This window comes from Epinephelus lanceolatus, chromosome 23 (assembly GCF_041903045.1).
Source record: "Epinephelus lanceolatus isolate andai-2023 chromosome 23, ASM4190304v1, whole genome shotgun sequence".
NCBI lineage: Eukaryota > Metazoa > Chordata > Actinopteri > Perciformes > Serranidae > Epinephelus > Epinephelus lanceolatus.
In genome coordinates this window covers 24,032,506-24,056,432 of record NC_135756.1, presented here as the reverse complement: position 1 = coordinate 24,056,432, position 23,927 = coordinate 24,032,506, and the positions used below count along the sequence as shown (strand labels likewise).

The 23,927-nt window shown below is 39.7% G+C and overlaps 3 protein-coding genes across 5 annotated transcripts; 1 reads left to right on the top strand and 2 right to left on the bottom strand.

Annotated features, from left to right (window-relative positions):
* Positions 1 to 2,009: 2,009 nt before the first annotated feature.
* On the bottom strand, positions 2,010 to 6,804 carry creld2 (CRELD disulfide isomerase 2). Its single transcript, XM_033614425.2, has 10 exons — positions 6,447 to 6,804; positions 6,253 to 6,335; positions 5,858 to 5,968; positions 5,587 to 5,678; positions 5,276 to 5,452; positions 5,054 to 5,152; positions 3,883 to 3,966; positions 3,544 to 3,639; positions 3,196 to 3,342; positions 2,010 to 2,382 (listed from the first exon to the last, which is right to left on the bottom strand). Exons 1-10 carry the CDS (start codon positions 6,579 to 6,581, stop codon positions 2,324 to 2,326), a joined length of 1,083 nt encoding a protein of 360 aa, XP_033470316.1. The 5' UTR covers positions 6,582 to 6,804; the 3' UTR covers positions 2,010 to 2,323.
* A 265-nt stretch (positions 6,805 to 7,069) lies between these two features.
* Positions 7,070 to 13,045, top strand: alg12 (ALG12 alpha-1,6-mannosyltransferase). Its single transcript, XM_078165079.1, has 9 exons — positions 7,070 to 7,242; positions 8,551 to 8,683; positions 9,372 to 9,545; positions 9,635 to 9,829; positions 9,917 to 10,021; positions 10,143 to 10,365; positions 10,730 to 10,899; positions 11,779 to 11,854; positions 12,167 to 13,045. Exons 1-9 carry the CDS (start codon positions 7,084 to 7,086, stop codon positions 12,408 to 12,410), a joined length of 1,479 nt encoding a protein of 492 aa, XP_078021205.1. The 5' UTR covers positions 7,070 to 7,083; the 3' UTR covers positions 12,411 to 13,045.
* Positions 13,046 to 13,150: 105 nt separating this feature from the next.
* Positions 13,151 to 21,701, bottom strand: zbed4 (zinc finger, BED-type containing 4). Of its 3 annotated transcripts, XM_033614849.2 has the most exons (3): positions 21,529 to 21,701; positions 17,739 to 17,973; positions 13,151 to 17,546 (listed from the first exon to the last, which is right to left on the bottom strand). In XM_033614849.2, the coding sequence occupies exons 2-3, from the start codon at positions 17,778 to 17,780 to the stop codon at positions 14,004 to 14,006; spliced, it is 3,585 nt and encodes a 1,194-aa protein (XP_033470740.1). In that variant the 5' UTR covers positions 17,781 to 17,973; positions 21,529 to 21,701; the 3' UTR covers positions 13,151 to 14,003. The 3 variants fall into 3 exon arrangements, with proteins under 3 accessions (XP_033470740.1, XP_033470739.1, XP_078021204.1); XM_033614848.2 differs by having other exon boundaries at positions 13,151 to 17,973; XM_078165078.1 differs by lacking the exon at positions 21,529 to 21,701 and adding an exon at positions 21,401 to 21,511 and having other exon boundaries at positions 13,151 to 17,973.
* Between the last annotated feature and the right edge of the window lie 2,226 nt (positions 21,702 to 23,927).

The following is a 23,927-nucleotide window of genomic DNA, read 5'->3' as shown; positions in this document are numbered from 1 at the left end:
GGAAATGGGAAAAAATCTGGCTTGGCTTTGTCCAAAGGTAACCTATAGATCTTGCTTATTTAATCTGTACCGAAAATCGGGTGTTTAATGAGTGAGCGTTAGGGGTGTTTGGTAAATTAATTCTGTTACCTTGAGACAGAGCCAGGCTAGCCTTTTATCTGTTTGTAGTCTTTATGCTAAGTTATGCTTAGCTAAGCTAAGCTATAAAGACACTTAAAGAAATACTTTGAGATTTTGGAAAATATGCTTAAATGCTATCTTTCTGAGAGTTAGATAAGATTATTGATACTAGTTTCATGTGTGTACGCTAAATATTAAAGTTCAGCTAGCAGACGGTTAGCTTAGCCCAAAAACTGGAAACAGGTAAACTAAACTAAGTTCAGCTAAGCTAAGCTAAACTAAGCTAAGCTAAGCTAAGCTAAAGCTTTGAAGAAAATAAAGAAACACTTTTATATTTGGGGAAATATGGTTATTTGTACACTAAGCAGTCAAGTACAGGTAGCAGACGCTTAGCTTAGCACATAAATTGGAAACAGGAAAACATCTAGCTTGGCTTTGCCCAAAGTCTTGTTTGTTAAATTCATACAAAAACAAAAAATGCAGTGTATTAATTGATTAATTTAGTGTTAAAGGTGTTTGGTAGGTGGATTTTGTTACCTGTTGGCTGTTTCTCTGTTTTTAGTCTTCATGTTAAGCTAAGGTATAAAGAAACTTAAGAGCAGTTCAAATATTTCGGGAAATATGGTTGCTATCTTTCTTTGACATAGATATAAAGATTGATTGATTGATTATACAGCTATACAGCTGATTTAGTTAGGCTAGCTGTTTCTGTTTTTTGGTCTTTATGCTAAGCTAACTGCTTTTTTTCTGTAGCTTCATATTTAGGGTGCATTCAGGAATACAACGCTCCATTTCTTTGAACAACAGGGCTCTAATTTAGCGTCAGCTTGGATTTACAAGCGCACCCTTGTTGTACAGACATGAGAGTAGGCTACTATCAATATTCTCATCTAACTTGTGGAAAGAAATTGAACCAGCACAATTCTAAAAAATGTCTTATTCTGCTTTTGTTAAATCATTTTGGTTATGTTTTTACTGTATGGTTTCATGTGTATGTTAATAAACATACACTTGACCGCAATAATATATGTCTGACAAAAAAAAAATAGAGGTTGTGAGGGGGATGAGCAAATGTGATTTATTGGGCCTAGATTATGTCAAAGATTTCCAGTCTTGGTTTTTCCATCTTTTCCAGAAAATTGATAACCCTGTACATCTGGGAAAGAACCTGTTTCCATCCTCCCTGATAAAAACCTTTCCACAGAGTGGAGTCAACATCCAGGGGTGAAAAGTGTAGGGGTGGCTGGGAGGGGAGTCTGCGGTATGATTGCGTCTCTGCTCCCTCATCACCAGCTCAGACAGGTCTCAACTGGCTGCTACCTCCACCTTGGCAAGCCTGTCGAGTCCAAACAGCTGACATCATCCCGCAGGAAGCCGGGAAGCCTTATTGCAAGGTGAGACTTGGGTTAGAAAAATATGCTTTGATCCAGACGGGGCCACGGGAAGGTCTTTCCAAAAAGCTTCCTAACACCTGAGTGGTGACGGCCCTGCAGACTTTCAAGTCAGTGATAGAAAGGCTTTGGTGAAGTCCAGGCTGCATGAGAAAACTGTGGATTAATGTGAGAAAATAATCCAAGACTGAGGATATAGAACGTGTAGGTATGAAGAAATAGACTATAGAGTATGATTCCCTGTGGTAAAACACTTGAATATGATCTTGTATCAAAATGGCTGAGATACAAAGATAAGACTTAAGGGAAAACAGTGACACACTATGTGGTCTTTATTAGATCAGTCTAGGAAAGGCACTCATTCTTCACACAGCAGTGAGCATCTTTATTTCATATGGCTACACTGCCATCGTGTGGCCATTTTATATCACTGCAACACAATCTAACTTCCACCTGTTTACTTAACTGCACAACAAAAATACGCATTTTGTTGACATGTTTATCTTAAATCCAACATAATTAACCTTTATTGAAACAACTTCAATTTAAAACCATACAACAAATAAAGACAACAAGTGGTAGTTTGATCACACCAGAGAAAAGCAACAATAACCAGCATACTGAGAGCATAAATGTCTCTTTTTAATCCATGGTCCACTGCTGGAAAACACTGTCTTGCCAGCTTTTGTTGATTCTAGGTGCAGCTGGTACATTAAGTGCGTGTAGTCGATGATCTAAAAATGGGCGGCTTCAGATGTGCATTAGTTCAGACTGATCTTCCGAATTCGCTCCCATTGTTCCCAGTTTTTACGTCAAAGCTCCCCGTGTGAGCTTGTGGTTGTCTCTGATGCTTCTGACTCCTCTTCTTTTTCTGATGAGAATGGAAACATGGATTAATGATACAAATGATAATATATTCACTTTTGATATTTATAAAACGATCGTGAAACTTAAAGGTCCCATTTTGTAAAAAAAAAAAAAAAAAGTCAGATTTCAATGTCTTTTTTTGTAATTAAAAAAGGTATTAGTGCTTTATAAATACTGTGAAAGTATCAAAACGCTCAATCCACCTTCAAAAATGGGGGCTTTTAATGAGCCATCAGAACTTCCATGAACTTGTGATGTCACAACTGTTCTATAGAAAGACAAAAACTGCCACTACAGTGCTGTTACAGTCATTCCAGTGCAGATGTGAACGTCCCCAAAACGAGCGTCTCAGATAGAAGGTGAATACAGGTAATACACACAAACAGTACAGCACAAATGATATGACGAGAGTCCTAAAAGCTACAATTGGTAACTTGAATAAAGGTACTTTTTGTCATATTTGCTATAGCTGTCACATCCTCACAGCTGGACATGACAAAAATGGTCTGTGAAAAAAATTCTGCTCCTTTTCCTCCTCGTAGGGCTTCTAATGGCGTTTGATGGAAACTGTGGCTGAACGAAAACAACCAATCAGAGCCGAGGAGTCTCTAAAGCAGCTGTCAATCACTCCTCGTAAACTGCCGTCTGTCTCACTAGGCAGCCCTGATCAAATAAGAATTAAGATTCTCCTCAGATGTTTTCAGAAACACATTTTGGTGCACTGTTTAGCTGTTAAATGAGAAAGTTTGCTGAGGACAGTGGGAGGTGCTTGGTCTTTGCTCGACAGTTTTTGCTACAGCTTTAAAGCAACACTAACCCTCAGCTGGCTGTTGCATTTGGACACACTCGCCATCTCGCTCCTCATAGCCACTTGAGCAGATGCACACATGGCTGCCTTTAGTGTTGACACACTCCTCGTGCTCCTTGGTGCACACTGGCTCTGGCTGGGAACACTCATCGACATCTGGAAAACACAATGTGACACTGATACACCGACCTGACTGAAACAGTTTTCTCTTCTGATGAGGTCGGACAGAAAGCTTTCATCACAAATAACACATAAACAGTGCAAGGCTAATGTTACTAAAGCATTTAAGACCTAAACGAACCTTCCTCTGACCTTAAGAGTGTAAACCCTTCATATAGTGAATGATTCACATCTTACCTGTGCAGGTGCCCTCTGTGTCTTGGTACCCGCTGGCACAAGCCTTGCAGTTATCAGGCCCGGCCCCAGTGCAGCCGGAGCACACGTTGTCACAGGCTAAGAAGGACAAATACATTAAAATAAAACTTATTAGATGAATGTCACTAAAAATATTCCCATGAAGAAAGAGAAAATTATTTTCCTGTTTGATGTAAACAGGCTGTAAATATGTGAAATCATCATGATGTGTTATCAAACACTTTATGGAATTGCTTCGTATACCAATGGTAAATAATTTCTCCCCAACCAAAGTAAAACAAGCAACAGATACTGTTGTGTCCTGATGTTGTGAGTACTTACCCTTGCAGGAGTAGGAGCCTTCGGAGTTAACGCAGTATTGATCTTCTTCACATGGAGACGGATCTTTGGAGCACTCGTTCACATCTGTAAGATGGACTGCAGTGAGGCCGACAGTGGTGCACATAGAACATATATTTTTGCCATTTTTTCCCCCCTGTGTACAACATGGAGACTTTTCACCGGTGCTCCTATGCCGACCTTGCGCCAAACTACTTTTCAGCAACTTGACTGTTGCAGACAGATATGAAAATATGAAAATTTCTAGTGCCGGGATCGTCACGAGAGTTTTACCTCAGTTGGTGCATGCCCCAGTGATCTTGTTAGCTTGGTGTAAGGTCTTATAACTCAGCCTGAGCTGTCTTAAGTCTGTTTCTTGTCTTGACATTTCAACAAAATCAAACATGTTCAATATTGTAGACACTTTTCAGTCTTGGCTCGTGTAAATAATGAAGTTCAATAACATGAACATAGTCAACAACCAATAGCTGCACTCTCTCCGCCACCAAACAAGAAGCAGCAAACCGCATAGACCGTAAACATGGAGGGGACTCTGGGGCGGCATAAACAAGTCTCTGATCTTTTCGGACTGTGGAGTAGGAGGAGAACTGGTGGAGTTGTGGAGTGAACAAGAGTTGGAGTTTAATTCATTGTGTATCTTATCCACCAACCAGCACTTATTTTAGTGAGAAATCTTAAGTTTGAAAATGGCTATCCTCCGACTAAAATAACACAGCTGACCAACAGAGGCTGGTAGCAAGTTGAGGCATTAAAATCCACATATGTAACGTTTGTACACAAATACAGTTTATCTTTATGGATTATATTGATGCCGAATTGACAAGAATACTGTCAAGATATGACGTCTTTTATCCTGTGCTTCTGGAGTCATGTTTTTTTGCATACACATGAGGAATAGTTACAATAGTACATTTCTTAAAGGGAGTTTGGTGTAATGTTTTCCACCAGGAGCAGGATGGGAAATAACCTCAAAAGGAATCTAGTTGTAGTCTTGCAAATAGTGACCCTGCAAGATCCCCAGTCCTTGCAAAATCTATTTATAGGGTGTGACTAAAACCTCACAGTCTCAAGATATGACAGGGTGTCAGAGTTTACTGTTTTAAAAGTACTTTTAAAGTCTTTTCAAAGTCTACTCATGCATGGGAAGCATTACCAACACAAGCTTCCTGGTCGTCCTCCTCCCAGCCCTCTTTGCACTCGTCACAGTCCTGATTGCCCGCTCCAGTGCAGGTTTTACAGGAGGAGTGGCATTCTGCAGGGAGAGGGGAAGCTTGCATTCAGAATTCAGAACACTTACCATATATATATATATATATATATAGACATGTCACTGAAAAAGCTGGTGGTGCAACACTTTCTTTGTGTCGACGTGTACCTGTGCACAGAGAGAAGGTGTCGTTCCTCACTTCGTTGAAGTAGCCGTCGATGCAGTCTAGGCAGAACTCCCCCTTGTAGCCATGGTCACAGCTGCACTTTCCGTTCCCACCGCGAGTCCCATCGCCATCACAGTTTCCATTTCCGTGACAAGGAGTGTCAGAGCCCCCAACGCAGGCTTCAGAAATAAAATCAGAAAATAGTTGACCACTTTAACATCCATGCTACTGCCACACACTGAGATACATACATGTCTTGTCTGCCAGAAATAGAACCAACATGGACGCTAAATGCTGAAAGGATTTTCCTCACCATTGCAGTCCGGTCCAAACGTTCCCTTCGGACAGCACACTTTGATAGTTTCAATGCAGAACCAGTTATGCAGATCGGGGTGTTTCGTTTTCCTGCATTACAACAGGAAACAAAACAGGAAGAGGTGAGGTGTGAATCAGTCATTTTATACACAAATAACACTGCAAGTCTTTTCCTTTACACAAGCTGTGTGACGTCTTGATGTTGTGAAACTGATAGTTGCAATTGTCGCTGACCATGCTGGCATAACCTATACATAACCAGCACCCACCTCTTGAACCACCAAATCTCGAAATGATCTTCGTGCTCCTCTAACATGCGGTTGCACTCGAAGCTGCTGCTGTCGCACAGCCCTTCAATGATCTCCATCAGACGGATCTCGCTGTAAAGGAAGCGACAAGATGAATGGATGTCACATAAACTGTTTGATATGAGGAAGTGCTTGTTGCATGGTTTTGTGTAAAGCTGGGAAAGGAAACTGTTGCTTGTAGTGGCAAATTAACACCATGCAGTCTGCTATGTATTCAAATACATCCTGTTTGTCTAGAAGTTAAGATAAGCTTCCTGCTGTATAACTGCCTGCAGCTCTGGTGCAAAGCAAACACAGGTCTGATGACCGGCCCCTGTGGCAGGGTGACCTGGACAGGACAGGATGCACTGTCTCACCTTGTCTCATATTTGGACAGTTTTCTCTCCTCCCAGGCTGTGTTGCCTCCCCCAAAGTTCTGCTTTGCTGTTCTGTCATAGCCCTAAAATACAAAACAGTGTCACTGAATATACAGGAATCATTAACAATACTTGAGTAAGATATTAATATAATGTCACACCACACAAAGAGAGGTTTAGTAGTGTTTTCCTACCTTGCTGAAGTTATCAGTGATTTGCTGACAGGTAGAACAGGCGCTTTTTAAGTCCCTCTTGGCGCCAGTGGCTTGAAAAAGTAAAACAACAATTAAACAAGACAATAGCCGCAGCTCTGGACCGGTGGACAGCATCTCAGCCGATCAATTCAGACACAATTTCATATCAGGACACACGCTGAAGCCACACACAAGCTAGTGAAGCGCTGCACGGGTCGAACACATCTAAATGAGCCGTTCCTAACATTAAATCTGAGTCTGCGTTATCTATGCAAAGCGCAACAAAGTAGTATTTACATGCCGGCTGAAGAAAAAAACGCTGCGGGTTCGGATTTCCGCGTCAGCTTCTTGATCGAATTGTGGCTTGCGCTGATTGGCTCGGATGGCCTGTCAAACAAATGTACAACCAATCACAAGCCGCCACGCGCGGGACAAACAGCTGCTTCCCCACGTGGAAAATTCGGAAATATAATTATATTATGTAAAATAATTATTTTTTTCCCTTTTGGTGACGTGTTAGAGGTAATTTCTAAAAAATATCTTTGTCACATTACTATAAAAATATTTTTCAGCCAGATGAAAGCATGAATAGTTCGCTTCCTGTCTTGACCGGAAGTGATAAAGTCACTCAGCTGTCATGGCTGAAAAAAGGACTGTTTCAGGGCTGCCACTGCTGTTTTTACTCACAGCAGTGTGTCTTTTGCATTTATTTATTTGTCCATTCACTAAAGTTGAGGAAAGCTTTAATTTACAAGCAGCGCACGACATTTTGTATCACAGACTTAACTTTGACAAGGTAAGCAGGCGTTATCTGTCCTCCCATACTGTTCTATGTGCTAACAAGCTAACACCAGTCATTAAATAATTATCAGATATATTAAACGTCTGTGAATACGCCATCTTTAAATGTAAGAAAACACATTCACTGGCTTCAGCTTATATTTACATGTTTTTAATTCACTTATCCTCACTATTTACAACAGTATCTTATACCTTTTGCTTCATATTATCAAATGTGGCACTGTCCCTTCTAAGAAAACAGTGGGCAAAGCAGCTTTTATGTTTAAAGCCCCAACAGACTGCAATAATTTGCCTGTTGATATTAGATACTTTCAACACCTGGTATGTTTAAGCATGCCCTGTCTTCTTACTTTGAGATGGACTGCTCTTGTTATTAGTGAATATCATGTTTTTGTACTGTTTACAGAAGTATTATGTGGATAAATGAATGCTGTATTGTATCTGCTGAACTTTTAAATGTAATCTTACTGCTTTCATAAGAAGTATGCTTTATCTTTATCATATTAGATTAAATTAGGTACCTTTTATATTTGAAACAAAATGTTGTTTCAGCTTTACTTGTATAGCCAAGTCATAAAAATACGTTAAATTGCAGTGTGTGCTGATACATACATCTTGTATTTGTTCTCAAAAACATGTAAATATAGATCATAATTATGCACACAATACCAGTTCAATAATTGAGAAAACAGTTGTCAAAACAATCCCAGCACCAGTTCAATTTAGTAGCTGTTCTGAAAAGCTTTCAATCTTCATCCATAGATGGAGATAAAAAACTTTTTTTTTTTTAATACTTTTCACTGAGTTTAAACAGACAGAGCAACATACTATACATACCCAAGACAGCCATACAGCACATAAAAAATAATAAAAATAAGGACATAAATAAAAGAAATCAGACTTGATGTATTGACAGTATTTCAGTAAGATTAGATATTAAGAAAAAAATTAACAAAACGAAAAAACAAAAACACATACAATCAGATGAGTATAATGACTAATCAAATGGACACTGTCTCTAGTCCCTTCTGCGCAAGACAGTTTGGAGCCACCAGCCATTAGTAGCCATGTCATGTGTGACTCATAATCGGGGCTATGTGAGGAACATAGAAATTTCAACATCTACACGTCCTCCATCTGCTATTTAAAACCATGTGATGTGATTGAGATCTTCAGATTGACTCCTAAATAGATCTTGACATGAAAATATTTTGCCAACTGTTGTTTCCAAGGTCAGCAATGAATTCAAGTAAAAATAACATTTTCTGTTATAAGGTCTGACTTTATCTGTGTTGTCTTTCAGTATGACCATCATGAGTTCCCTGGTGTGGTGCCACGGACTTTCCTCGGCCCCCTGTTCCTCTCCATTCTCAGCTGCCCTGCTGTGTTTCTGTCGTCTCTGCTGGACACACCAAAATTCTACTCACAGCTGATAGGTAAATCGCTACTGTCTAACTAACTGGTACTTTTGCCCTCTACCTATATGTTCAAAACAATTAGAACTGCAATAGTTGATTATAGTTGATTCATCGATTAGCCCAGTGAATTCCAACCTTTGTCCTCAAAGAACTCGTTTTCTATCATTAAGTAAACTGACAACCCCTGAGTGACATATTTTATGGATATTTGATATTATAGTCAATGCATAACAATAACTGTACAAACAAACTGATAAACTGTACAATTAACTCAAATAGTGAACGTAATAATTGCAGAAGTTTGTGTAAAACAAGCTTTTAATTCAATCTGTCTAAATCATCTATCTTTAAAATGTTTAACAATCAGAAATACTTAATATGCTTCTTTTTTCCACAAATTCAGTGTCTTCTTTCTTTTTTCATGCCTCCTAAATGTGAGAATTTGATGCTTGTCATTGTCAAACATGATCATAAACTGATCAGCTGTGGATAGCTGGACTGTTGGCCGGATAAAGCATACCATTTGATGATGTCACCTTGGGTTATGGGAAATTATACAGGACATGTTTCACTATAAAACAGTTAATTGAGAAAATAGTGGGCAGATGAATCGTTAATGAAAATAATTGTTAGTTGCAGCCCTATAAACGTTGTTGCCTGTTCAAACAATTTAAACAAATCCATTCTCTTGATGTGTTGTGTGCAGTCCGAGCCTCCCTGGGAGTGTGTGTTGTCAGTGCACTGTGGCACATGCAGAAGGAGGTGAGGAAGCAGTTTGGCTCCATGGTTGCAAGTCTTTTCTGTCTGACGTGTGCTTCTCAGTTTCACCTGATGTTCTACAGCACTAGGACGCTCCCTAATGTATTTGCACTGCCAATAGGTAAGACACATGGGTGATAATCATCATAAAACAGAGACTCTGTATTAAGCTTCACTCTACATGATGACATTATACATTGTCCTTCCCAGTTCTGGTTGCATTCACATCTTGGATGGCTCAGAAATACGGCCGATTCGTCAGCCTCTCTGCTTTGGTCATCATTGTGTTCCGGTCAGAGCTCTGCATTTTCTTGGGACTCATGTTACTGATATCACTGCTGAGCAGGAAGCTGGGACTGCTGCAGCTGCTGTACTATGCTGTTCCTGCTGGGATCTTGTCGCTCGGTGAGTAGTGAATGTACAGTGTATGATAAGTACATACTCGATAAACAAATTGTCCCAACGAGTTTTGATTTCCGTTGTGTTTCACAGCTCTGACAGTGGCCGTTGACACTTTCTTTTGGAGGAAGCTTTTGTGGCCTGAAGGTCAGGTTTTGTGGTACAACACTGTTCTCAACAAAAGTTCCAACTGGGGAATATCCTTTTGATTTACTCGAGTACTCTCCCACTTATGTGTATGAATTTTCCTTTACACTTTTGTTAACTGTTTGTCAATCTCCACCCTGCAGTTCTCCTTGACTCTCTTCTCCCCAGTAAACCTCTCCCTTTCTGTGGTACTTCTACTCTGCCGTGCCCCGCGCCCTGGGCTGCACGCTGCTCTTCGTCCCCCTCGGCCTCTTTGACAGGCGGATGAGGCTGCTGCTGCTACCCACCGTCGGCTTCATCCTCATATACTCGCTGCTGCCCCACAAGGAGCTGCGCTTCATCATATACACGTTCCCTGTGCTCAGCTTGGTGGCTGCCCGAGGCTGTTCTTTCATGTAAGTAAAAAAATATTAATCCAAATGCTCGGAAACTGACACTTTATCTGATGTGTGATAGATACCAATACAAACCAGACACTCTTATTGCTTTATAAGCTGAATATGACCCATGGAGTACAGAAATAATTTGAAAGATGAGAAAGTTACGATGCTTAAAGGGCAGTTTGGAGTGCACGACCAGCTGCTGCATTCTGTACATTAGACTTGGCTGGTGGATGTTGATTATTCCTCGCTCTTAAAATAGATATTGATACCAGTGCCATCATAAGAAGGACTTGCGTCAGTGTGGGTTTATGTCATGGCTGCTCTTTCACATTATAGACTGCAAAAGCTATTGCTCTTCTTTTCCTCTGTGCTTCAGTTTGTGCAACTACCAGAAATCTTGGATGTACAAACTGGGCTCTGCGGTTGTGGTTGGCCAGCTGCTGACCAATGCGGCATACTCTGGTATTAGTCTCTACGTGTCCCACCACAACTACCCGGGCGGCCGAGGAATGCAGGAACTACACAGGCTGCTGCCAGTCACAGCAGGTCAGTGTCACTTCAGCACATTTTTATTTGCAGGGAGTTTAATGCTACCTTTGAGAGGAGCTAATAACTTTATACATATTGAAGATTTAATTGAAAGTATGGAGAAACTTGATCAAATATGCATGTAGTGTGTGAGTTTAGGGGTAAAAGACATAATAAAAAAACAAACGAGAACAAGATAAGTGTCCGAAAACAAGTAGGTAGAAGTAAAACTTACATGTCTATGTGTCTTTCTTACATTTTCTCTTTTAATTCATACATTATTTCAACAAATTCCCAAATTTATTTACAACTAATATCCCCAGTCTATTGACCACCCAATTAAATACATAAGTAATAAACCCAGTTTATTTACAGTCCAAGTATATCTCAGTTACAAAATAAATATGCACTCCCCTGACACAACCTTGCCTCATCTGTGTATCTGCCAAAAATACCTTTTTATTTTTTTAATTGATTTATAGTCCACCCCATACACTGAGATACACAGACTCTTCTCAGTTGTACGGACATTGTTTCTTAAAGTTAAATTCTCCTCTTAAATTATACCCCCTCCTCCCTGTCACAAAACATTTTTTGAATGTTGCCCAGGAGTGAATTGTTTCTCGCTTTTAACATGATTCTTGCAGTTTTAAATTTGACCAGATCTAAGAATTGAAATGCATGTGACTTTAAAAACAGTGTGTTCATGTGTTCCCCGTCCCTTTTGAAGTTTGTATAATGGTGTCGAGCAAGTACGTCAGCTAAACTGAATTTATGTGTGCATGTATGCGAGCCATATTAGTATGATTAACTCTATTAATTGTGTATAAGACAAAAGTGTGCATAAGAAGTTTGTTTGGAGAACACATTTTTACTCAGTGCCTTTGTTCCCTTAAGATGTCTTTGTGCATATTGACACCTACGCTGCTGAAACTGGAGTATCTCGCTTCCTAGAGCAGAACAGAAATTGGAAGTGAGTGCTTTTTTCATTGTTCTGAACTAAAATGTGTCCAAAAATAATGTACCCATTATAATCACCTTGTATTGTAATGCAAGGATAGAGATTCTAAATTAGTGATAAAATGAATGTATTTCATGTTAATGTTAGACATGTTTTGTGATTTTAATTTAACACCCGAAAACAATGTATAATCAAAACTTTTCCAAAGCATTCCATTACTTCCAAACCATTTCCATGCCTGGAAAACTGTTCTAATTCCATAAATTAGGTGGGATTTATCTAATATTACCTTTGTAATGCAATCCTTTTTACATATTTTAACAGATATGACAAACGTGAGGACCTGAGCCTCTCGCATCCTGACATCAAAATGTACTCGCACCTACTGATGGAGGCTAACGTCACAAAGATACAGCTGCTCCAGGACACTCATCAGCCTCTGGCCTTTGTGGAAGGTTACAGCAACATTGCCTTCAACATGTTTCACTTCCCACCTGTCAGTGTGCGATTAGAGAGGAAAACTGTGCTCATGGAGAGAAAGACTGCAACCAGGCAACACAAAGAGTGACTTTAACAGGAATGTGTTGGATTAAGGTGTTTCTTAGAGACCAGAAAATAAGACCAAAGGTGACCAAAATGAGTGTTCTTGAAGGCTATGGTGGGATAGATGGTACAAAGAGAATAACGCAGGTCTGTTGTGTGTCTACCATTACAGGTTGACTGCTGATGTATGCTGCGTAAGTAGATTAGTATGTTGAATTGAACATCTTTCCTGATGTTAAAAAGAGTTCCCACACATTTTTGTGGACAAAACTTTTCCAGGACCCATATTAACATTTTCATGACCATTCACATTGCTCCATCTCAAAAATGCAGTACAATTTCAAAGTAACTGCGAGACATAGCATAGATATAGAAACAAACTAAATTCAATGACTGTTTTAAAAACAAATTCTGTGACTTCCCCAGGCCTGGAAACAACATTATGAAATTCCATGTGTTTTCAATGACTGTGGGAATCCTGAATGTTTCTCTCCTCTCATGCTGATGTGTAATGAATTTCTCATGAATAATTATAGGAAGAAACTGTTTCCTGTAGACAAGGCAACTACAGACAATGTTGTATTTTTTACCTCAGGCTGTTATTTGTACATTTTGTAGATATATTTCATAGCTGAATAAAACTGTAACTGAAGGAGGAAACCAGTTTCCTAAATTGGACATTTGTTTCAAGCCCGCACATGACAGATCTCTGGTCTGTACATTAAAACATCTCTCTAATCACTAACTGAAGAAAAGCCGCTGCGATATTGCATAAGGAAAACCTTTATTTAAAAATGACCACAAAATTTGCATGGTTCCAGTCTCAATGCTAAAACATTTATCAAATTAGGTTCAGAAGTCATTTAATATAAAAATGTACAGTACATTGTTTTACTCAATAATAAACCCATAATTTAATCCCCTGGACATAAACTTAAATTGTGCTTAAGAGACAAATTGTATATTCCAAACAAACTGCTTATTCTGAAAATACAGCAATATTATACAAGATCTTATTAAAAACATTTCAGCAAGTAAAAAAAGAAAAGAAAACAAAAAACGGTCTATTTCTAAATGACAGTACCATGAGCCACAAATTCACAATGAAAATTAAATAACATTAACTTAAAACATCTTTCAGTCACAGCATTTATTTTTGGGCCATGTTTTCATTCGGAAAACAACTCTGCATCTATCTTTAATACATAATAATCCAAAAAAAAAAAAAAAAAGCATCCTGACGTGATTTGCGCAATTTAACAAAAAATATTTACAGCATTTTTGACCTGAAGTAGTTTTGGATAAGGCACAAGGAGAGAGTAGACACATAAAACAAAAAAACATTGATTTACAAGCACACACGTTATCACCAACCCCTACAGCTAGAAAAACCCTCCCTCCCTGATACACTTTTGACTGAGACTTTTCATCACAACAGCTCCAAAGTGTTTAACAGTAGTACACAGAATAAAATAAAACCTCCAAATCTGGCCTTTGCAGTGAGAATCAATCAGTGTATAAATCGTTATTTTACATTTTGCCCGACAGAAATCCCCCATTTCACAGCTATGCAACTTGGTCCTTGATAAAGGGTTTTCAAGTTAATGCTCAACAATAATCAGTACTGAAAGTAAATCAAAGGGAGGTTGACCTTGAGGAACAGCAGACCCTCCATGTTTTCCAGTAAAGGCCTGGGCTGATTCAGGGCACAGTTGACGCTAGCTGTGCTGAACAGTGTCTCTGCTGGGACGATGCTGGGAGGGCAGCCCACGTAACGGGCGGCTACTTTGGCAAGATCGGGCCACAGGAACTTTTTCAGGTTCCAATAGTCGAGGGGGTCACAGCTTTGATCAAGTATGTCTTCCTCAAGGTACTCCAGCACTGCCAGCTCTGAGGACTTTGGCTTCTCCTCGTGTTTTATCTTTTGTCGGATGTCAGCCATCAGGGACCAGAGGTTGTCCTTGTTTGAGTGGGAGGTGTTGGAGGAAACGGGGGCCTCATTGCAGCCGTTGGGCAGCGGAGGCTTAACTGCAACTGAGGTAGAAGAGGACAAATCCAGCTCCCGGATCAGATCTTGCTTACATCTCTCGGCTTCTTCTTCTGTGAACAACGAAGTCTTGTACCGTGGGTCCAGCATGGTTGCCCAGGTGTATCGTTGGTCGTGCAGAGTTGTGGACATTTTGCTCACCATGGCTTCCTTTAGTGACTTGAGCATATTGTCGATGCCCACGGTTTCGTCAAACAGCAGGTCTATCTTTCTGTTGAGAATGTGAATGAGTGGTATCACTTGTCCCAGAGTGGCAGTGCGGTTGCTCATCTCCCTGCAGGCGACTTCGAAAGGTTTCAGTGCATTGCAGACCGACAGCATTACCTCCCACTGATCGCAGCTTATCATTTCCCTGAAATTGCACTCGATCGACATCTCATCAATGGCTTTCTTCTGTTCCACCAGCCGCTCCAGCATGAAAAAGGAGGTCCTCCATTTGGAAGGAACATCCTGTATCAGTTGGTTCTCCGGCAGCTGGTGGACCCTCTGAAGCTCAGCCAGCTTCTCCTTGGCCTTTGCTGAGCGGTGCACACGTTCACAGATCTTTCGTGCAATACTCAGAAGGTTCTGAACCATTCTCTGGCTCTTTATGGCTTCGCTAACAATGAGGTCTATAGTGTGTCCAAAACACTGCATGGTGACATGGCCATGGTCCTCCAACGTGTTTCTGATGGTGTTGTTATCAGTTACAGTGAACCCCTTTTTCAGCCCTGATGAGGTGATCCAAGAATCCCACAGATACTCAAGCTGCTTTGGGATGTCATGCATATCGTGATCACAGTCTATTTGTGAGACACTTAGGAGAGCGGAGCAGTGAAAGTCCTGACCCTGGGGTCTGACACTTGACTCATAAGTCGCCCAGTGGGCAGTTAGGGTCAGGTATTCCCTTGTCTGGCTACTGACCCAAATACTAGTTGTGAAGTGGACGACACCGCCTTCAGCCTCTTTCAGATGGGTCAGCACAACGTCCTTCACCCTTTCGTACATATCCGGTATGGCAGTGCTGGTAAAGTAAGAAGAAGGTGGCAGAGAATACTGAGGCTGGAGGTACTCTAGTAGTCTGTTCAGTCCAGCATTCTCCACCATAGCTGATGGCTGAAGATCCAGTGCGAGCATTTCTGCAATAAGTTTGGTTATTTTTTTGGCAACTGGGTGGTGTTCATCAAACCTCTCACGGTTCTGTTCCGTTTCATAAACAGAAGTGTCCATGAGCTCTTGTTTAACATGAATTTCAGCAGACGGCACATCACCTGAGATAGTATTGTTACTTTCAAGAACATGTCCGTGAAATCTCTGCATGTGCCTGAAGAGGCAGCTTGTGCCAAGGTTTGTAGTCTTTTTGCCTCTGCTAATTGTGCGGCCACAGTGCAAACAAACCACCTTTGTGGGGTCAGTGGGTGAAATGGAGAAATGGTTCCACAGTTTTGACGTCTTTTTACTGAAAACGGGCAGTGTTTGTGGCTTTTTCTCACTGGCAGGGCTCTCAGTTTCTTTGGTTGAAACTGCGTCCGTTGCGGTGAGACTGGTGTAGGGATGAGGGGAGGATTCCTTCTCATCTGTGCTTTTTTGGTTTTTGAGGACGTCTGGGTGGCGTCTCATCAGATGCCTCATCAGACAACTTGTACCAAAGTCACCCCGTTTCCCCCGACTGATGACGCATGGACAGTAACGGCACAGTGCTTTTAACTGGTCAACTGGCGACACTATGAAATGGTGCCACACTTCAGATTTCACCCGTTTCATGATCCTCTTGTTTTGCTGGAAAACTGAGTGATCCTGATTGAGGCTGGGGCCCTCAGAGAGGTCGCATGGTGAGGAAGTTAGGGGTGTATCCTCCCCCTGAGTTTTGAAGGAGAGATTTAGAGAGGATTCTGGCCCTGATAGATGCATCACCTCATCAGATTCATCTTTTATATCCATGCTTTCCTCCATGCTTTGGGGTAAGTCATCTGATATGGTTTCTGGGGAGGATGGAAGAAGGGGTGATTCTTTTTTAACTTCCAGTGGATCCTGTAGTTGTGTGCGGGGCAGTAGAGAGGGCGGGTTTGTGTAGGGTGGGGGAATGTGATTGCCCTGTCCATTTTCCTCAATGACAACCTCTTTGTGGGCCCTCCACATGTGACGAATAAGACAGCTTGTCCCTAAATCCTTCCCATTTTTACCCCGACTGAATTCATTCATGCAATGGATACATACTGCTTTGGAATTGTCAGCAGGTGACAGGTAGAAGTGTTTCCATACAGCTGATCTCCGGCGGGAACTCGAGCCTTTTGGGGTCCCAGGGAGGCGCTCGGGCCCACCGTCTGACATGTCTTCAAGGTTGTTGTCATTGGAATGTGAGGATGAGAGCGTGCTGCTAACTGTGTCAGCGTTGGCATACAGTTCTAGTTTTGGTTCGACTTTGGGTAACACTTCTTTGGATGACAGATCTGAATTCTCAGCTGAGGAGGTGGACGGTGAAGTGTTCTTTGAGGCAGAAGAAATAACGTTATTTGTCAAGTCTCCGTTTTTTGGTGAGTTTGGGGATGGAGGTATCAGAGATGAGGCAAGGGAGCCAGCCAGATTATTCGAGGATGCGTCTGCTCCGTCTTGTAAAAGCACAGTGGGGTGAGCCCTTCGTACGTGCCTCATTAAGCAACTTGTACTGAGGTCTTTCTCATTCTTACCCCGGCTGAACTCTTTCATGCAGTATAAACAGATTGCTTTGGTACTGTCTCGTGGTGATATGCAGAAATGATTCCATGCAGGAGATTTTTTCCTCGGGTTGGTGTTACTCCTCATAGACGACAGAAGGCTCTGAGTGACAGCGTCCATGGCAACATCATAAAGGGTGCTTGTGTATCCACTTAGTATGTTACTGTACTCATCAACATCTCTAGTCACAAAAGGGCCAACTGAGCTACCAAATGTTAGCCTTTCATCATCCTGGGTTTCATCCTCCATTCCATTTGCATCCACAGTCTCCTCTTTGATATGTTCACTTTCTTCATTCCCATTTTCGTAGTTTTCATTCTCTGCATTTCCCTCAGTATCAGTGTTTAGGCATTTGTTTGAAAGAGCGGGAGAAGCTGGATCAGCCTCACTTGCTTTGTCTGATTCCAACTGTTTGTCGTCCTGAGGAGATAAATGGAGAGAAGGGGGAGAGTCTTTATCCAGTGTTATTGAGGAACAAGCAGGTGACTCTGCATCATCGTGAGGGTTAATGCTGTAAGATTTGAACACGTAGCCATCCTGGCCCTCAATTTTCAGGCAGGTCCCTTTCGCTTCTCTTTTTTTACTTTCTATGGAGCCATTAGGTTCACTGACCATATCCTCACTCATGTGAGACACCTCTTCCTCCCCATCCATGGCAGCAGCCCAAGGGTTTCTGTAGAATAGTCAGGTCTGCGTTGTCAAATGTGATCAGCTTTTTTAGGTGTAGTCATCAATTCTGCAACTCTCAAGCAGGTGTTGTGGTGAGTGTGTGGCTCTCTGGGACACAGGGTGCCTGCTTGTCCCTCCCCATTTATGACTGAAGTAGTCCCACCTCTCAGCACACAACCTAGAGAGACAGAGAGAATATATCAAAGTGTATTCTTTGGAAATAACAAGACTCAAAAACAAGGTGATACGAGTATTTTGCAATTACACAGAAGTCCTGTACATGACATTTTACTTTCCTTCTTATTTTCCAAACTGGTTGAACAGGTTGTTTATACGAGGTTTGGCAACAACAAATGGTGAGGTGCGTTTAAAGTGACAACTCCTGCTCTAAAATCATGTTCCATAAAATGCCCTTATTGACAACTCTAATTTTGGTAATAACAAACATGGCCATGTTAACAAGTTGTCATGCACTGCCTGATCACAGTATTAAGTAGTCATTATGAGGCTACAGAGTCTCATTTACATGTGCATGTTCAGCCCAGCTTTCAGGTCCCCCACCTTAGTGGGTTTCTCCAGGATCTGGCTCACAGCTTACATGTGCAAATCAGACCCATCCATCAAGAGCTGGAACACCTCTCCAAGCATCTTCCGTGGAACTGTTGCTCAATGGGTAAGCCTTCTGACTAATAACAGCCTTCACTTATCATCACATATTTAATACTCTATCTTTCCTCCTTTTCAAACAGTATGCAAATTGTTTCCTGTGTACTGCAACAGTCATGCTTACCACAGAAATAATCACAATATTTATACTGTTCATTTAGAATTTTCAGTTTTGAGATTTTATCTGTATGCTGTAACTGTAACATTTCGTTATGTTTAACTGCCTTATGAACAGTAGATCTATGCACAGCTGAAAATGAACCACTGCAAAACACCATAACAGTTCAGCAGCTGATCGCACTGATTAGCACGTCTTAGGCAATAGCATCTGTTTGAAAAAGAAGCAACCTGCAGTAGTGACTCATATTTGCAGAGGCAGTCTGCTATGTTTTGTCATAACATTAAGATCTTACTAGCAAGGCCCGACCTTTACTAAGTTTTTGGGGTCACCATCGATATTGACAAGTCGGCCTATATTACGTGTACATTATCTAAACATATGCAAAACACGTTTTCTTTTGCAATCAAACACGTGACAAAGATATGTAATGGAGGCAGGAATTTTTACAGTTTAACAATAAGCTTAACTGTTAAACATGACATGAGTTCAATGAAACAATAAACTTAATTGGGGATTTGATAATTATAAATTATCCAAAGCAGCCTTTTCTTTCACAACGGTGCGTATTGGACAACATATTCACCGCTACCATTTAGAGCTGCAACGATTAGTCAACTAATCGACTATTAAAATAATTTAGAAAAGTACTATAAAAGTACCCCAAAATACTCTTATTGCAGCTTGTTACGTTCAAATATTGGCAGATTAACACACTCTCCCATGACGGCGAACTACAACCCTTTGGCGTGAGTACAAAACAAGACATTAGATGACATAATTTTGGGATTTGGGAGAGACAGACTGACATTTTTCAACATTTTATCACATTTTTCAATAAAATGATTAGTCGACTTATCAAAGAAATAATGGACAAATTAGTCGACAATGAAAATAATCATTAGTTGCAGCCCTACTACCATTATAGATCTGTGATGGGCCAATATTGGCATATTTATATCACTCTACCTATTAGACTATTAATGCATTATCGGCACCTTGTTACAACGTTTATCAATACACAAAGTGAAATGTGCCAAAATCATATATTCAGATGCCAGATCATTAGTTCCACCTCGCTGTAGGGCTGGACCTAACGATTATTTTCATTGTCGACTAATCTGTCGATTATTTCTTCGATTAGTTGACTAATCATTTCATTGAAAAAATGTGTTAAAATTTTGAAAAATGTCGGCCTGTCTCCCCCAAACCCCAAAATGATGTCATCTAATGTCTTGTTTCATACTCACGCCAAAGGGTTTTAGTTCACCGTCACGGGAGAGTGTGTAAAGCTGCCAATATTTGAACGTAACAAGCTGCAATAAGAGTATTTTGGGGTACTTTTATGGTACTTTTCTATGAAAAATGACTCAAACCGATTAGTCGACTACTAAAATAGTCAACGATTATTTTAATAGTCGATTACTCATCGATTAGTCGACTAATCGTTGCAGCCCCACCTCGCTGTAGTAATCCATTTACAACAACCCTTTCATAAACACTGCCATAATGAAGATTAAAATACTCTGCTATAGCGAGGTCTTGTTAATATTTGTCAACCCTCACTGATACAAATGCAGTGGTCAAATATTAAAAACACCTCTAAATGTAATGCAAAACAATATAACAGCACCACAGTCTACAGCCTCCACAATGACCACTGAGTTGAATATAAAAAAAAAAGACATTGTAATCGTCATAAAAGTAGTCTTTATGACAGGGCTGTTGAACTAGCCCACATTAGTTTTAACTAGGTGTACAAAACACACTGGTAACTAGGCGACTATGTTGTGTATTTTGTTAACAAATCTCTTTGTACCTTGATCGCAGGTACACCACCGGCTGTTGGATCAGGTCAAATGACCGGTGCCTCACTTAGCACTCAATGTTAAGTCTATGTACAATTATTTTCCTTATGTCAGGAAGTATTGTGTTACTTAAAACCAGTGCAGTTACAACCAAGCCTTTTGTACATACAGGATAAAATAAGTAAGGGAATATATGGAGACTCCTTTTCAACAACAACATCTAGCCTAACCTTTACAATACAAGAGCAAACAACACAAGCAAGCCCTACAAGCGGGTTAACATTGCTCAATATACAGTATGTGTACATACAAGACACATTAGCTCTGGGAATATTAGCCTAAACACACAATAACACCCAACTGCAGACTGGCTTGTACTAACAAATAACTATAAAAAAAATAAGTCATTCATTTTAATCTATCAGCATGAATGTGGCCGCCATATCTAACTTAAGCCTTTAGTATTAAAGCAGTGTTTCATTTAAACAAGCACTCAGTAGCGTGGAGCCATTTCCTAAGAGAGCAGTTTTCCGGGTTTGGCTTAAGTGCTAGTCAGGAAGATGCGAGAGGACAGCAGAAAATAGCCAACGCTCACTAGCTTTCATCTTCACATGACACACAAGTTGTAAACGGTCACCTACACACCGGCTTTCGCTTTACCCTCGTTGAATAACAGCTAACAAAACCCCCCAAAGCTGTGCGACCTTCACAGCAATTAATATTTAACGTTACAATTAGACATTGTTGGCAGTTACGCTACATCATCAGTAAACACCACGGTGGCTATCCTGGTGCTAACTGGGTTAGCCGCAAAGCAAATAAACACACAAAAACAACACACGGGCTTCAACACTTGTGTCACATGGATTCTTAGCGTAAATATTCGAGACAATTCAACTTCTACAACTATCCCAGTAACGTTTCAATGTCCAGTTTGGGTTCATTTCGGACCACAGCACGACTGCTAGCTGGTTAGCTGCCAGCTAGGCCACACACAGGACACACTAGCTAACCTGGCGAGGCAGAACCCAGCCGTGGCAACACACGAACCACACGGGATCCGAATCAGACCAGCTCTCACCACGACGTCCCGACCACATTAAGGCCTCCTCGGACACGTACATGTGCTCGGTGTACTTACTGTTAAGTGTGACGGTGGGATCGCAGGGTTTCGGCTCCTAAACAGTTAAATATGACACATTTGATTGATCCGGAGGGGGGGTTCACTTTGTTGCTTTTGTCTCCTGGTTAGCTAGCAGTTCACGTTCGGCCGGAGCAGCTCCACACAGCGTCGGACGGAAGGAACATGTTTTAATGATGTCACCGGGCGCAGGGTCCTCAGCATGGTGACGGGGAGGATGTGTCCCCACACATCCTTATTTCTTTACTATAAAAACTAATAATACATGGATAAGAGAATCAATACAGAGGGGCACGATTGACAAATCTGCTTCTATTTTTGTTTGGAATATTTTGTATATTGGTGTAGTATGGGGGAAAAAACATGGGTATTATTAACCAGGATTTTCTTTTATGTTTGAAATAGGTGTCATTATTATTATTAATTAACAATAATTATTAATATTATTAATTATTATTTATTTATTTATTTATTTATTTGGACAGAAAATGAAATACTCACATTTGATGTTTGTGATTGTGAACAAAATCTAATTTACTTTATTATTTTATGTATTTATTTTTTGAGAATGTGTCTTTAGTCAGACTTTTTTTGGGGGTGTGACATGTTTATTATGATTATTATTATTATTATTATTTATTTATTTTATTTATTTTTTGTTACAGAAAATGAAAGGCTCATATTATATACGACAAAATTTAAATTAATTTATTTATTTTATTAATTTATTTATCTTTGGAGAATGTACCTTTAGTGAGACTTTTCTGGGGTATGACCTATTTATTATTTTTTTTTTTTTTAACATAAAATGAAATGCTCACATTAGATACAACGAAATTGAATTTACTTACTTTTTAAGCTAAATGTTGACTGTTTTTGTTCCATATGCCACAACAGAGAAAAGACAAATCATCTTTTTGGAGACTGTACCTTTAGTCAGACTTTCTGGGGGTTCACAGTAGCAGTAGTAGCAGTAGTAGTAGTAGTAGTAGTAGTTCACAGAGAATGAAATACTCACATTTGATACAACAAAATTTAATTCACTTCATTAATTAATTAATTAATTTATTTATTTGGAGAATGTACCTTTAGTCAGACTTTTATGGGGGGCATGACCTGTTTATTATTATCATTATTATTTATTTTTTTTAAGAAAATGAGATGCTCACATTTGATACAACAAAATCTAATTTACTTCATTATTTTATGTATTTATTTATTTTTTGAGAATGTGCCCTTAGTCAGACTTTTTTGGGGCGTATGACATGTTTATTATTATTATTATTATTATTATCATTTTTTTATTTGAATTTTAATTTATTTTATTTTTTGTTACAGAAAATAAAAGGCTCATATTATATACAACAAAATTTAATTTACCTCATTATTTTATTTTATTTATTTTATTAATTTATTTATTTTTGGAGAATGTACCTTTAGTCAGACTTTTTGGGGGTATGACCTATTTATTTTTTTTATTATTATTATTATTTATTTATTTATTTTTTTTTAACATAAAATGAAATGCTCACATTAGATACAACACAATTGAATTTATTTAATTTTTAAGCTAAATATTGACCATTTTTGTTCCATATGCCACAACAGAGGAAAGACAAATCATCTTTTTGGAGACTGTACCTTTACTGTACCTAGTCAGACTTTCTGGGGGTTCACCTGTTTCTTACTAGTATTATTATTATTAGTAATTAGTAGTAGTAGTAGTAGTAGTAGTTCACAGAGAATGAAATACTCGCATTTGATACAACAAAATTTAATTCACTTCATTAGTTTATTTATTTATTTGGAGAATGTACTTTAAGTCAGACCTTTTTGGGGGGTATGACCTGTTTATTATCATTGTTATTATTTATTTTTTTAAGAAAATGAGATTGTCACATTTGATACAACAAAATTTAATTTACTTTATTTGTATTTATTTATTCATTTATTTATGTATTTATTTACTTACTTACGTAACCAGACAGTCCCACTGAGATTGAAAATCTCTTTTACAAGAGAGACCTGGTCGAGGCCAATCAGAAGAACACATTTTAAATCCAGCAAACACAACATACAACACAAAAACCCACAATAAAACAACAACTATTCAAACATAGTGGCCTCTCAAGAAACACAAGCACATGTCTCCATCACCACATTCTTTATGATGCCGTTAAATTCATCAATAGATATAAGTGTTTCTTATTTGAGATGTATTTGGAGATTGTTCCATGTTTATGGTGCAGAGTAGCAGTTTTCCCCAGATCTGTTAAAACCTGGGTACATTAAAAAGCATCCACCTGGAGGAGCGTAACTGGAAACTGCCAGAGCTGATACACAGAAGGGTACAGAAGTAGGCAGGAAGTTTATCCAATATTGCTTTATAGATAAAAGTA